At 31.3% G+C, this 13,228-nt stretch overlaps 1 protein-coding gene across 1 annotated transcript; it reads left to right on the top strand.

Annotated features, from left to right (window-relative positions):
- The first annotated feature begins 2,211 nt into the window (after window positions 1–2,211).
- LOC133854793 (nuclear transcription factor Y subunit C-1-like) lies at window positions 2,212–3,007 on the top strand. Its single transcript, XM_062291066.1, has one exon. The coding sequence runs from the start codon at window positions 2,395–2,397 to the stop codon at window positions 2,758–2,760; it is 366 nt and encodes a 121-aa protein (XP_062147050.1). The 5' UTR covers window positions 2,212–2,394; the 3' UTR covers window positions 2,761–3,007.
- The last annotated feature ends 10,221 nt before the right edge of the window (window positions 3,008–13,228 follow it).

Here is a 13,228-nt window from a genome sequence, read left to right as displayed (position 1 = left end):
ATTTTTTTAATTTATTTTTTAAATTGTATTATTTTATTATTTTTATATAATTTTTTAAAGATTTTTTTTTAATTTTTTTTAATTTTTTATATAGTACCACGTGTCAACCTCAACCTTTGAGGTTGACATGTGGCAGATCGTTAATTTTAGGACGAAAAATCTAACAGAGATACCAAATTGGTTTTTACCCCTAACTCAAGTTTTACCTATGATACAAATGAAAATTCAAGTACTAAATTTAAAAACGCTTAAAACTCAGGTACCAATGAAGTATTTAACCATACATATTAATAAGAAGATAGAGTTTAAACTTAAGATCTTTGTTTTAATACCATTTTAAATCATCATTAATCTTAAAAACTTAAGCTCATAGGAAATAATAGACTTATCATTTAAATTAATATTATAACACTGCTTCTCAATAAGTGAGACCCAATACTTGATATTTAAATCATTGTTCAAGCTTATAAGAAATGATAGACTTAATCATTTACATTAATATTCTAACACTCTTTCTCAAATGTGGAATCAAACTCCCTGTCAACAAGTGAAGTCCAACAAATAGAATATGTAAATCACTAACATGTGGAGTCGAGCTTTGGACTTGAAAATTATTATTAGTACATATCAAAATTAAGTTTGATCCTTCATTTATGCTTTGACCCTCAATGAGCAATTTGGGTTTCGTCCATGCATATGACGGTAAATTTTCGTTCCTCTAGCTCGGATCTCCTTCTTGTGACAACTCGTTTGTACAAGCTTCTTTGCCAAAGCACAACTCGTCCATATGCCCGACGAGATTGCAGCCGAGACTTTCTGACTTCTGATTTTGAGTTGCTTCCTTGTGGACAATTTACAACGCAAAGATAAACAAGAAGAAGCTAGCACTTTACATCAAGGATTTGATGCATTGAATTTAGCCCATCTAAAACCTAACACTATTTAGCATGGCATTAGTTTTTCAATTCATTAATTTACTTGGACATCCTCAAGCATGACCAAAGACAATTAATACTAGACAATAAATAATACTCCATTGGTCAAAGAGGGCATGCACCCGACAAGCTAGATTGCTTGTAATGACTATTAATGAGAGTAAATAATCCCACTTGGAATATATATGTAACCAATTGATGATTTGACCAAAATTGTTTATGCAATAAGGTTGGATAAACATATATAATTGAACGGTGTTGAATATACTGATATTCATTATTGAGTGAAGGTTAGACCCAAATCTCAACCGTCATCATTTGTCTCGAGGCTTAATTTGCCAAACATAAAAGAACCATGGAGGCCAGTTTAATATGCTACCAATTATCTAATCAATCTGTTTGAGTTTGACTAGCCATAAAGTAGTTCTTTGTACGTCTTTGAAGGATCATTATTGTCGACACTGTTGCATATGAAGGTGACTTCATTGACTTCCTATAGCTAGCTAGCTAAGGAAATGGCTAGGATTAAGTAATTTCAAGGCCTATGATTTTCTTTTTGATATATTATCTTCTTTTTGATATATTATCATCGTTTGGATGGATATTTAATTGAAATAATAGATGAATTATAGAGAAAGAGTTTAAACTCAAGATCTCAAAAACTTAAATTAGTATAGTAAAAAATGATGAATTTTAATTATTTAATTAACATTTTAACATTTCATTCTAAGTGTGTGCTTAAACTCCATTTAATAAGTGCAGTTTAATACATAAAATATTTGATTGAAATATGAGGTAAATTACAGAGACAAAGTTTAAATTTAAGGTCCCTACTATAATATCATATAAAATCACATGTTATTCCGAAAGCTTAAATTAATTAAAAAAAATGATAAATGTTAATAATTTAATTAGTATTTCAACATCTAAATTATATGTCAGGAACTTAAAAAATAGACTAATCGTTTGATGTAACTAATCACCTAATTATGACCATAAATACCACACTAACGTTAACGTTGCCACTCTCACTTGTGAATTCAAACTCTTTCTTAATAATTGAGACACAATACGTAGAATATTTAATTAAAACAAAGAGTGTATGATGGTGACAAAGTTTAAACTCAAAATATTTACTTTGATATCGTCACAAATTACCATTTATAATCCCAAAAATTTAAATAGATAAAAAAAAAATAAAAAAATAAAAGGATTAATTTAATTATTAGGAGACCATATAAGTTCAAACTGTGCTGGAGGCAACAAAATTAAATGCATGTATGTACAAGCAACAGGAGTTATTTAATCATAATTGTATTATAGCCGGCTTTAGTAGGCCGGCCGGCAAGCTACGCCCCTATTTTCTTCACTCCTTTAAAAGAAACATCAACGATGCTCGATCTCCATCCTTACATCAATCCATTCTCTCTTGCAAAGAAGAACCATACACATATATATAATGAGGCAAGCCGGAATATATTCAGGAATACTCTCCGGCGGCAGAACTGGGCCTCACTTGCTGCCGTTAGCGAGGATAAAGAAGATAATGAAGAAGTCTGGCGACAACGTCAAGATGATATCCGGGGAGGCGCCGATTGTGTTTTCCAAGGCCTGTGAGCTGTTTATAGAGGAGCTGACACAGAGGTCTTGGATGGTTGCCATGCAAGGAAAGAGAAGGACGCTTCACAAAGAGGACGTGGCCTCCGCTATTGTAGCCACTGATGTCTTTGACTTTCTTGTCGATTTGGTGTCGGCGTCGTCTGGTAATTCTGTTAACCCTGTCGACTTCTCCCCGGTGGAAATGGAAACAGTACTCCAGTCTTAAGGCCCTTTTTTATTTTTATTTTTTTTATTATTATTATTATTAACATATATTACAAAGCATTTATAGCAAAACTAGCATTATTTAGCTTGAAGCCTTCGCCATTAATGGATGTAAGCAAAATTAAAGCACATGTTCATTGGGAACTTTTTTGTTTGTTTGTCTGTATTTCAATTTCTTCGGATGAACGTGGGAAAGCTTCGTTTTTCTTTTGTTGTGAGATCATGATATAAGATGCAAATCTTTGATATATAGAAGTTAACTTTGAAAACCGGCATAGAAGAAAAGGGTGTCCGAGAGTTTATATACATACATAGGCTAGAGTTAATATTGCACTTAAGTGATATGAGACACCTAAGATCGTAAAATATCATCACACTATACAGCCGACATTCATGGTAGACTCTGTAATCTACTCTATCGACATTGATCCAATGATAACCATTTCTCTACGAATACATATGATCTCATATATACTTGTCATGATTACTAACTTCAATACCAAATTATATAAATTTTGAGTAGAACTCATCCTAATAACTTACAAGGGGAGAGGATCTAATAACTTTTATATATATATATATATATATATATAGTTAAGTTTGTTCAACATCCCCCTGCCTCTACCCCTTCCCCTTTGGTTTCTCTTTGTCGGAGGTAAAAGCCAAATTAGTATAAGATCGATTGCATTTACTGGTGAACAGGATGATGGAGTTTAATCCCAAAATCTTTCTGGCTTGTATTAATTTATTGGTGAACTAGGATGATGGCGTTTAACCCCAAAATCTTTCTCAATTCGTGCTGGTGAATGTACGTTGTGTTTACATTATTCTTTTCTATATACATTAGAGTTTTAATATTTAGATTTCGTTTGTTTCGACCTAAAATGTTTTTTATTGGAAAATATTTTCAATAAAAAATATTTTTTTGAAAAATAATTTTTTAAAAAATATTTTTCGGCGTTTGACGAGTATGGAAAAACACAAATATAATTTTTATAAATATTTTCATTCAATCATATTAACCTTCAAAAATCAATTTTTATTCACAACATAAAAATATTTTTTTAAAAAAATAAAAAACCTAAAAATTTGAGTTACAACGAAATTTCGGCGATGGTGTGCTGGGACACTGCTAGGACCCCGTCAAGATCCGCCATAAACACACAAGCACATGCTTGGTAACGCCTCGGCCCGTCCAGGTTTCGACGGTGGCCTGGTGAATTCCTAGTGAGTCCCAGTGACGTTGTGACCAAGTCCCAATGGTGGCCCGAGGAAGTCTTGGCAATGTCCTAATCAGGTGCCGGTGACGTCCTGGCTAGGTCCCAACAGTGTCCCGACCGAGTCCCATCAACGTCCCAACCAGGTCCCGACAATGGCTTGGTGAAGTCCCGGTTGGGTCTTGATGGTGGCCTGATGAATTGAATTCTTGGCTAGTGCCGGCAATGTCCCGACTGGATCCCACCGACGTCCCGACCGGGTCTTGGCAGTGGTTTGACGATTTGAGAATGAGAAGCTTAAACTTAGAAATGATTTACGAATTTTGAAAATGAAAATCATTTTTCAAAAACTAAATAAGCTTTTTTAGTCAAACCGAAAATATTTTTAGTTTGACTATTATTTTCGGTCGCACCAAACACCGAAATATATGAAGACATTTTACCCCAAAACAAACAAAACCTTACATATAAAAATTAGCTTGTATCAAGTGAGAAATCATAATACAAATCTGGCTTGGGTGGCACTAGAAGCTTTGCAATCACCTTTTTCATAAGTTAAAATGTTATTTGAAATTGGGTTGCATAACAACCGATCTATTAAACCAACATGTATTCAAAATGTATATGAATTCCTTCTTCTAACTCAATTTTAAATTGACATGTGTTTAAAATATTGTATGCGATTCTGACATGCATTTTTAAAAATACATATAAAAATTATATGCATTTTAAGCTTATAACAATTTAATAAATTAATTTTTTGAAAAAAAAAAAAAAAAAAAAAAAAAAAAAAAAAAAAAAAAAAAAACCCTCTGAAAAAGAGAGTCTACAAATGGTATAACCCAACCCGATTACATCAGTTTTACTTGATCCATGCCGACTGATCAGCTCCTATATCATAACCCATTAACCCGTATTGGGCTTCAAAGTGATATGGCTCGGTTAAGCAGTCCCCATACCACAGGCCCAACCAAAAAAGAAAAACTTCCAGACAAAATAATTTCTGCCTCAACCCAAAAAATAAAAAATAAATAAATAAATTTGATGGTTCAGTACACATAGATTAACTTATATTATCTGTAATTTTAACTTCTTTTTTTTTTTTTTTGAGTGAATCTGTAATTTTAACTTAAGAAGGCAGCAATGTTTTAATGCTTAAATAGAGATGGTTGCTTACTAATATCATATTGAAATTATTATAATATTAATTAAATAATTAAATTTAAGAGAAACTGTTGAAAATAATTTCATGAAAATTTAAGTTTCCATCCAATTTGAATATTTCAACTTTCCCTTTATTTTTTCAATTACTCTTTATCCCACATTGAAAAGCTGAGTTTTTTTGTATGCTTTACATTTATCTTGCTTTTATACTGGATTTTAAGTACACACACTAGTTGAGTCACCAAGTGCGAAGCACCGGTCATCGTACACATGCATGTCACTTATTCACTTTGACACTTTAGACTCACTTAACACTTCATACACGAGCTTATTATTCACATGTATTTTTTATGTGTATAACTGCTATTCTAACAATTATATTTTTTAATATTGAACTGTTTTTCCAACCGTCAAAAACTACATTTTCTAACTGCTTTTTCAACAGTCAAAAACTATTTTTTCAACAGTTAGAAACTGTAATAAACTGCTATAAACTGCTTCTGTAATTTATAAAATAAATTTTTTCATGCATATTTTAGTAATCTTTTTTCCTTTTCTTCTTCTTCTCTGCTATTACAAAATTTTTTATTCAGAGTAGTGTTCGGAATTTGCAATCTGCATACTACATTCGGGCAATATTGTATCCTGAGGACAGAATTGTTGTATTCCTTTTTGCAAAACTTATTGTAGAAGTGGGAAGCAATATTTGTCTAAAAGACAGATTAATATTCGTCTTATTGTCTAAGAGTTCAGTGATTTTTTATACGAATTTTATTTTTCTTTCATTAATTTATGTAGTTCCACAACTTCACTTAACCCTCTTAAATTGTCGTTGCTTTTGCAATTATCCCATAAACTTTAAAAACTTTCAATTTAGTGTATGCATTTTTCATTTTTTTTTTAATTTCACCCATCCATTAGGATGTTTGGTAAAATCTTATCAACATTCTCAATATATATATATATATATATATCAAATGACGGATGATTTAGAAGAAGTTGTAAATGCTTACACATGCCATAACAGTATCTTATAATCAGCATATTAATAGCACAATGATCCCCACTGCTCTATGCAAATTTTTTTTTGATAATGATGATCAGTACTACTCAATACTTAAGCTTAATCAGTGCTAAAATTGTAGGGAGCATCTAATAATTACTACCTAATTAATGCTTCTAATTAAACATTACATGCATGCAATTGGCAGCTTAATTAGGCCGAGAAGCAGGTGAAAACAACATTTTCAGTTAGGCCCGTTGATACTGCTAAAAACTCATTCTCGAGGCTAAAAGTTGGCGGTGGCCTAGCTTTCTTCTCCTCCTCCACTGATCTCCTCCCTGGTTCTGCAGAGAACACCATCTCTGATACTTTCCCGGCACCGGCAGCTGCCTTTCTTTCAGCTCTCCGCTGCATAACGTACTCTTGGGAAATAAATACATCCATGGCTTTTAACAAGGTTTGGAAAGGTACGTCAAAGTCTAAATAGATGGTGATCGAGGCCCAAGGGTGAGAAGCAAGCATTTATATAGGAAGGAAGACATGGGGCCGGGGTCGGGGATGGATACTATGGGCGTACGTAGGTTGGTGCCATGTTTTCAAGAAACAAGCATTACTTTCCAGTTGTGAGGCCGAGGTTTAATCGAGTTTCGAAAAAAGTTGTTTGTTTGTCACCCTTAAAATCCGTCGGTATATTCATATTAAAGATAAAGTATGGGAAAAAAAATTGGATATCTTCTAACAAGAAATCCTTTCAAAAGACTTATATAAATATATTCGGATAATTTTTTTTTAATTGAATAATTATGTAAAAGTCCATGACTCATTGCTCGAGAGAGGATAGAACATTATGGCTTATAAAGTGTCTAGGTGAAGGAAATCTTAGCGATATGGAACACTTTAACACGTCATCTCACGTACGTATAACAACTAATGGCCAAAGACGTGGACAACAACAGGAGAGAAAGGCTCATCATCGCAAAAAATCTGAAGTTCTGATACCATGTAAAAGTTTATGGGCCCATTGACACTCTCAAAAGACGTATTGAGAGAGGAGATGAGAGGACAACATGGCTTATAAAGTGTCAAGGTGAAGGAAATCTTAGCGATGTTTGACACTTTAACACGCTATCTCACGTGTGGCAACTAAAGGCCAAACACATGGGCAACAACAAGAGAGAATGGCTCATCATCGCAAAAAATCTAAGGGCTTGTTTGGTACGTAATTGGGTTGGTGAATATTTATGTATTGTATAGTAAAAAGTGATTGATGTGATATAAAATTTGAGAATGTTTTATAGAAAAGCGAAAAAGTTTTGTTTTGTAGTTTATTTTTTTATTTGAATAATAATAATGAATTATTTATGTGATATGAAAAGTGTAAAAAAGTTAGAATTTTTTTATTTAATATTTTTGAAAGAAGTAAAAAGAAATAGAGGGAGAATGAAAATAGTTTGTCAAACTAGCTTTAAAGCTCTGATACCATGTAAAAGTTCATGAGCCCATTGACACTCTCAAAAGACGCATTGAGAGAGGAGATGACAACATGACTTATAAAGTGTCTAGGTGAAGAAAATCTTAGCGATGTTTGATACTTTAATACGTCATCTCACGTGTGGCAATTAAATGCCAAACACGTGGACAATAACAGGAGGGAAAGGCTCATCATCGCAAAAAAATCTGAAGCTCTGATATCATGTAAAAGTTCATAGGCCTATTAACACTCTCAAAAGACGGCTTGAGAGAGGAGATGACAACATAGCTTATAAAGTGTCTAGGTGAAAGAAATCTTAGCAGTGTGGAACACTTTAACAAATTACATGCTTTAAGATCGATCAAATGTCAAATTAATAGATTGAATTGTAAGAATTTCTTCGAACTCAACTTATAATTTTTTTTTTTTTTAGATACTTATAATTTTCTGGTTTCATGTATTAAGATTATAACGAACATATATGCATGCCATCGTTGTCCTAACCTTTACTTTGTTCTGCAAAGGAAAATATAAATTACATGTTAAAGCTGTTAATTAACATGTGATCTCAGGTCAGGTTAGGTTTTCTCAAATCCCGAAGTGTAATGCATGTCGTGGTCGGTTAATTTGAAAATTTCCAATTAATTTACTTAAGATAATTTAATAAATTAATTAACCACCGCCCCATTGCTAGAAAGGATAAAGGGGATTGGAAGGAGGAAAGGGAATCTAATCTAGCTTTAACCTATAGTCAAAAAGCTAGCTCAAGATTTCTCCCAAAATCATTTCTAGAATGACCTAGACAAACTTTTAAGCCCTCCCAAGCCAACCATATTAGCACATGCTTTTGCATGGTTAATGACATAATCACCTTATTCTGTACGTGTTTGGATTGCCTCCGGTGAAAAATTTATTAGAGAAATCTTGTGCAAAAATAAACAGTAGAAATTGTAAGATTAAGAAATAACTCTTGTTATTTTTTTACTAGAGACAATCTCAACCATTTATTTTTGTACAATACAATTTTTGATAATTTTTTTACGAGTCAAGCCAAACTCATTCAAGAAGGACTCTGAAAGCTAGGACCGACAATTTTTACACGACCAGGAAACTCAACACGAAATTAGTTGGTTATGGTTGAGGGGTTTGACCGACTTAATTAAATTGATCTAGTTAAGATTAGCCTATATAGTCATACATTCATATATTGACTCGACTCAAATTCAACACTTTACATTTTAAACTCGCAATTAATTTTCGATACAACCCGCAAATCCGACATGAACCCAACATAAAATTAACAAGATAAAATTAAAAAATCTGACTCGTTTAATTAAATAAATATATAATTTCATACTCATACCTTAACATTATCCGAACATCACATACGAATTCGAATTACTCCTGCTAAAAGTTAAAGCTGCATATAATTTTTTAATATCTTTGGGCTTTTCAATTCCCATTTTCCAAGAACAATAAAAGTTGGGGCTTTGACCATAGCCCAAGCCCATAGTATTCAGCTACTGCGTTGTATGGTTTGCCTTTCACATTCCCCAATCTGCCAAATAAAAAAAAAAAAAAATCAATTGCTTCCGGAGGAGGAAAAACATAAATTTGGCTCCCTTTTGTTAATGAATTTTTTTAGATGGCACTTTTTATTTTTGTTTGAAAATTTATTTTAACATGATATAAATGTGAAAGTAATTTTAAATGTTTTACGTTTTGAATTGTTTGTTTTGAAAAGAAAAGAAAAAAAAAATAACAAAAAAGTTTAATTATGGCAAACAGCTATTTTGAGAAGAAACTCTTTAAATGATTTTTGGTTGTGTGCGTGTGAAAGTTTTAGATTCTCTCACACAAGCATAAACGCAATCCTAAAAATAAAAAATTAATTAGTAATTTTGTATCCCCAAGATGAAGAAGAATGATTTTTAAATAAAAAATAATAATATACAATTAAAATAAATATCATTTAATCAATATTGAAAAACATCTCACTTAAACTTCTTGCCTTAAACCTTAAAATCTTTCCGGCCGCCATGAATCCTGTGTCCTTCTTTTTGCTTACAAAATACATCATCTTTTTTTAAGGGACAAAAGGGTTATCTGTTATAATTATTCATGTGTTTTGAGAATAATTTTTATTTTATTTTTGAATTGTTTGTTAATATTTTTATTTTGAGAGAATAAACGGAGGCATCATCTCTAGCCTATGGTTAGGTTTACTTATGATTTTCTAGATGGTAATTGATATGTTAAAAACTATCTTGTAAACTGATGAATCATGCACTAGATATTTAAAAAAAATGCTAATAATAATAATAATAATAATAATAGTAGTATATATATATATATAATATTTTATTTTTTATTTTTAGATGAATCATGCATTGTTATTTGTTGGTGATTCGTGAACCTCCCTCCTGTCATACATACCTTCTTTGGAATATATATAGATATTTAAGATGGATGATTGTCATGAGTCATGTCATTGACAAGCAAATTTCCACTTGCTCCTCTTTCCCTTGATTGAAAAATACGTTATCTTTCTTAAGGGTTAAAAAGTTAGATCTCCAATAAATATTTAGATTTTGAATTTAATGATCTACAATAGACACGCAATTAATTATTATTATTATTTTTTATATAAATTTTTGAGATAATTAGTGATCTAATTAGACTGATTTGATATTAAAGTATAGATCTTGAATTTAAATTTTATGTAATTCACATTTATTTTAATTAAATATTTTATATGTTTAGTTTTACTTATTAATAAGAAGTTTGTCACCAAGGGGTAGCCCAATCAGCTGGGATCCACAGCTCACGAAGCAGATGTCATCAGTTTAAATCTCCTATCTTGTGTGGACATGTCAAAAAAATATATTAATAAAAAAATTTAACCTATACGTGAGAGAATATTAATTAAATTATTAAATAAATTTAACTCTACGACTTGAATACAAGTAATATTTTTAGAAAACTAATTGATAGAATAAGTGATGTTAAGAGTGCATTGCTTCTAATATTTGTTTGTGACTTTATTCTACATTAAAAAATAAAATAAAATAAAATAAAAAATGAAGAAGAAGAAGAAAAAACCCTTGTATTATTGTGAAGTAGTGAAGAGATCAAGAAGTAATCTTGAAGGGAACGGTAAGCAGAGATGGCTTCCATGAGCGTAGCTATGGTTTATTAGAGTTATTGGCTTATTGTGATCTCCAATTTTCTCGTATGGGGGATAATTAACGACTTGTTAGTAATATTACGTACCATATAAACATTTTACAAATATTTTACAAACCTTACGTAATAGGGTTTAGTATCTGGTAACTATTGGATCAACCTTTACTAAACGAATAGGGCTATTAGATATTGTCATATTAATTTTGTGAGATGTTTGTGTGGTACGTAGCTAGGGGTGGAATAAGGATTTTAGATGTAAGGAGGGACCAAAAAAAAAAAATATTGAGTGGGTTAAAATTTGATTTTAAAGAATTATAGAAATATTTTTTAAAAAAAAAAAAAAAAAAATTGTGACACTTTTAAGCTTGGATGACTGAAGTTCCGCCCTCATCTTGATTTATAACATTGTTTTTTTTTTAGAATAGAGCATTTCTTTAAATTGGGTTAGAATAATTTCTTTCAATTCAATTTATTAAATTAACGTGCTCAAAATACATGTGATTAAAATAATACATATACATCTCCTGCATATCTTTTACATATCTTCATACAACCAAGTTTGAAATTTACTATTGAGAAGGCACCGAACTTGCCCATGCGCAGCAACCAGTTGCTTGGCAAGCTCCGCCCCGAGGGCTCTACGCGGTTAACTGATGATGCGGTGGGATTTGGGGCTATTATACGAGATTCTAATGGATTTGTTGTGTCAGCATGCAATATTATTCAAAATAGCATTACTGATCCATTAGCAGCCGAAGCCTGGGCAAGCCTAAATACTGTTAAATTGTGCAAGGATGTGGGCATTTTTTATATCATCCTTGAAGGTAACTCGCAGCAAGTGGTAAAATAGGTCAATGAAGTGTCCCCAAATGAGAGTAGATATGGTTATTTAGTGGAGGGCGTTAAAACGCTACTACAGTCTTTTCGATCATCTCAGGTGGTTCATGTGATATGAGATGCTAATTCAACTGCACATCACCTCGCTAAATAGGCGGTCAATCATGTCATAGATATTGTTTTGGTGGAAGAAATTTCCCCAATTATTTATGATATTGAGTAGAGAATTTCTAGTCTCTAATTTGTGATCCCAGATGTTATTGTTTTGTATGATTTGAGATTATCAATAAAGAGTTATCATTTCAAAAAAGTTAATCATTGGATTTGTGGGACCAAATTTGTGGGACTCACATTAGGTCCACAAATCCAATAATAAATTTGAAAATAAAATATATAAGAGATGCATTTATATCATTTCTTTATTTTATAGAAAAATGCTTAACCATTTTTCTATTACAGGAGACGGCCAAATTTTTTCTTATTTGGTCACACGTTAACCAGAGACATTATTTTTATAGAGAGAGGGCAGGACAGAATCGTTGGTCATGTTGTGTGAAGGGCCAAAAATCAAAATACTATACATATAGTGTTAAGAGGCAAATTTTGAGGAGGGTCCATTAAACAACACATGCAATTAGCTTATTGAACCATAAGAGAAACAAAAGATTAAGATTAAAATATATTTTGGTTATTTCAATTTTTAATTTTTAATTTATTTATTTTTATTTAATGATCATAAGCTGTTATTTGGGGTGCGTTTGGAATTGTAATTTCGTAGATAAAAAGTGCGATTTTAAACTAATTAAATCGCAAAAATTGAATCTTTTGGCAATTGCGTTTTTAAAAAATCACGATTTATAAAGGTATATTTATACCTTTTCAAATCGTAGGTAATAAGTGTCTTGTTGAAAACACAAAATTTTAAAGGCTAACCTGCGATTTTAAAGGTCAAGCAGCAATTTTATCAAACGTTTAACTGCGTTTTTAAAAATCATTTTTTAAATCGAATATTTTAAAATTACTATTTTTCAATCGTATTAAGTAAAATCACAAACACAAACGAATCCTTAGTCGATTAATCGTGCCTTTTTGAAATATTAAGAAGTGGACCACCCATTTTATTTGTCTTTTTATAATGTGTTTAAATTAAACAATGTCACTTGAAGCTACAAATCAATTTGTCAAAAATTACCATAAAGTCCTTATAGTGACTTTTTTTGACAATTTTGTACGAACAAGTAATGGTTTTGTAAACGGCAAGTCATGTTTCCCATTGCTATCATCATCATCATCAGCAAATTAGGCAATATGATATTATGATAAATTTAAATTAAACTACTCAATAAATTATCATTAAAATAAGATTTTGTCAAATATATTGTTGGATTATATGATATCTATATGTGCATCATATTTGTCAAATATCAGGCTTTGTTGTTAACATGTTTTGAAAAAGAGTAATGTTTTATGCACAATAATTGTACATACTTAGTATAACAATTCTGATGTGGAAATGATTTTCACAATAATTGTACACATTTTTTTTTCACTTTCACCAAAAATAAAAAATGAAAATCATTTTCACATTGAG

Source organism: Alnus glutinosa, chromosome 13 (assembly GCF_958979055.1).
Source record: "Alnus glutinosa chromosome 13, dhAlnGlut1.1, whole genome shotgun sequence".
Lineage (NCBI taxonomy): Eukaryota > Viridiplantae > Streptophyta > Magnoliopsida > Fagales > Betulaceae > Alnus > Alnus glutinosa.
Note: the sequence above shows the minus strand (reverse complement) of the source record. Positions and strands in the feature narration are given on the sequence as shown.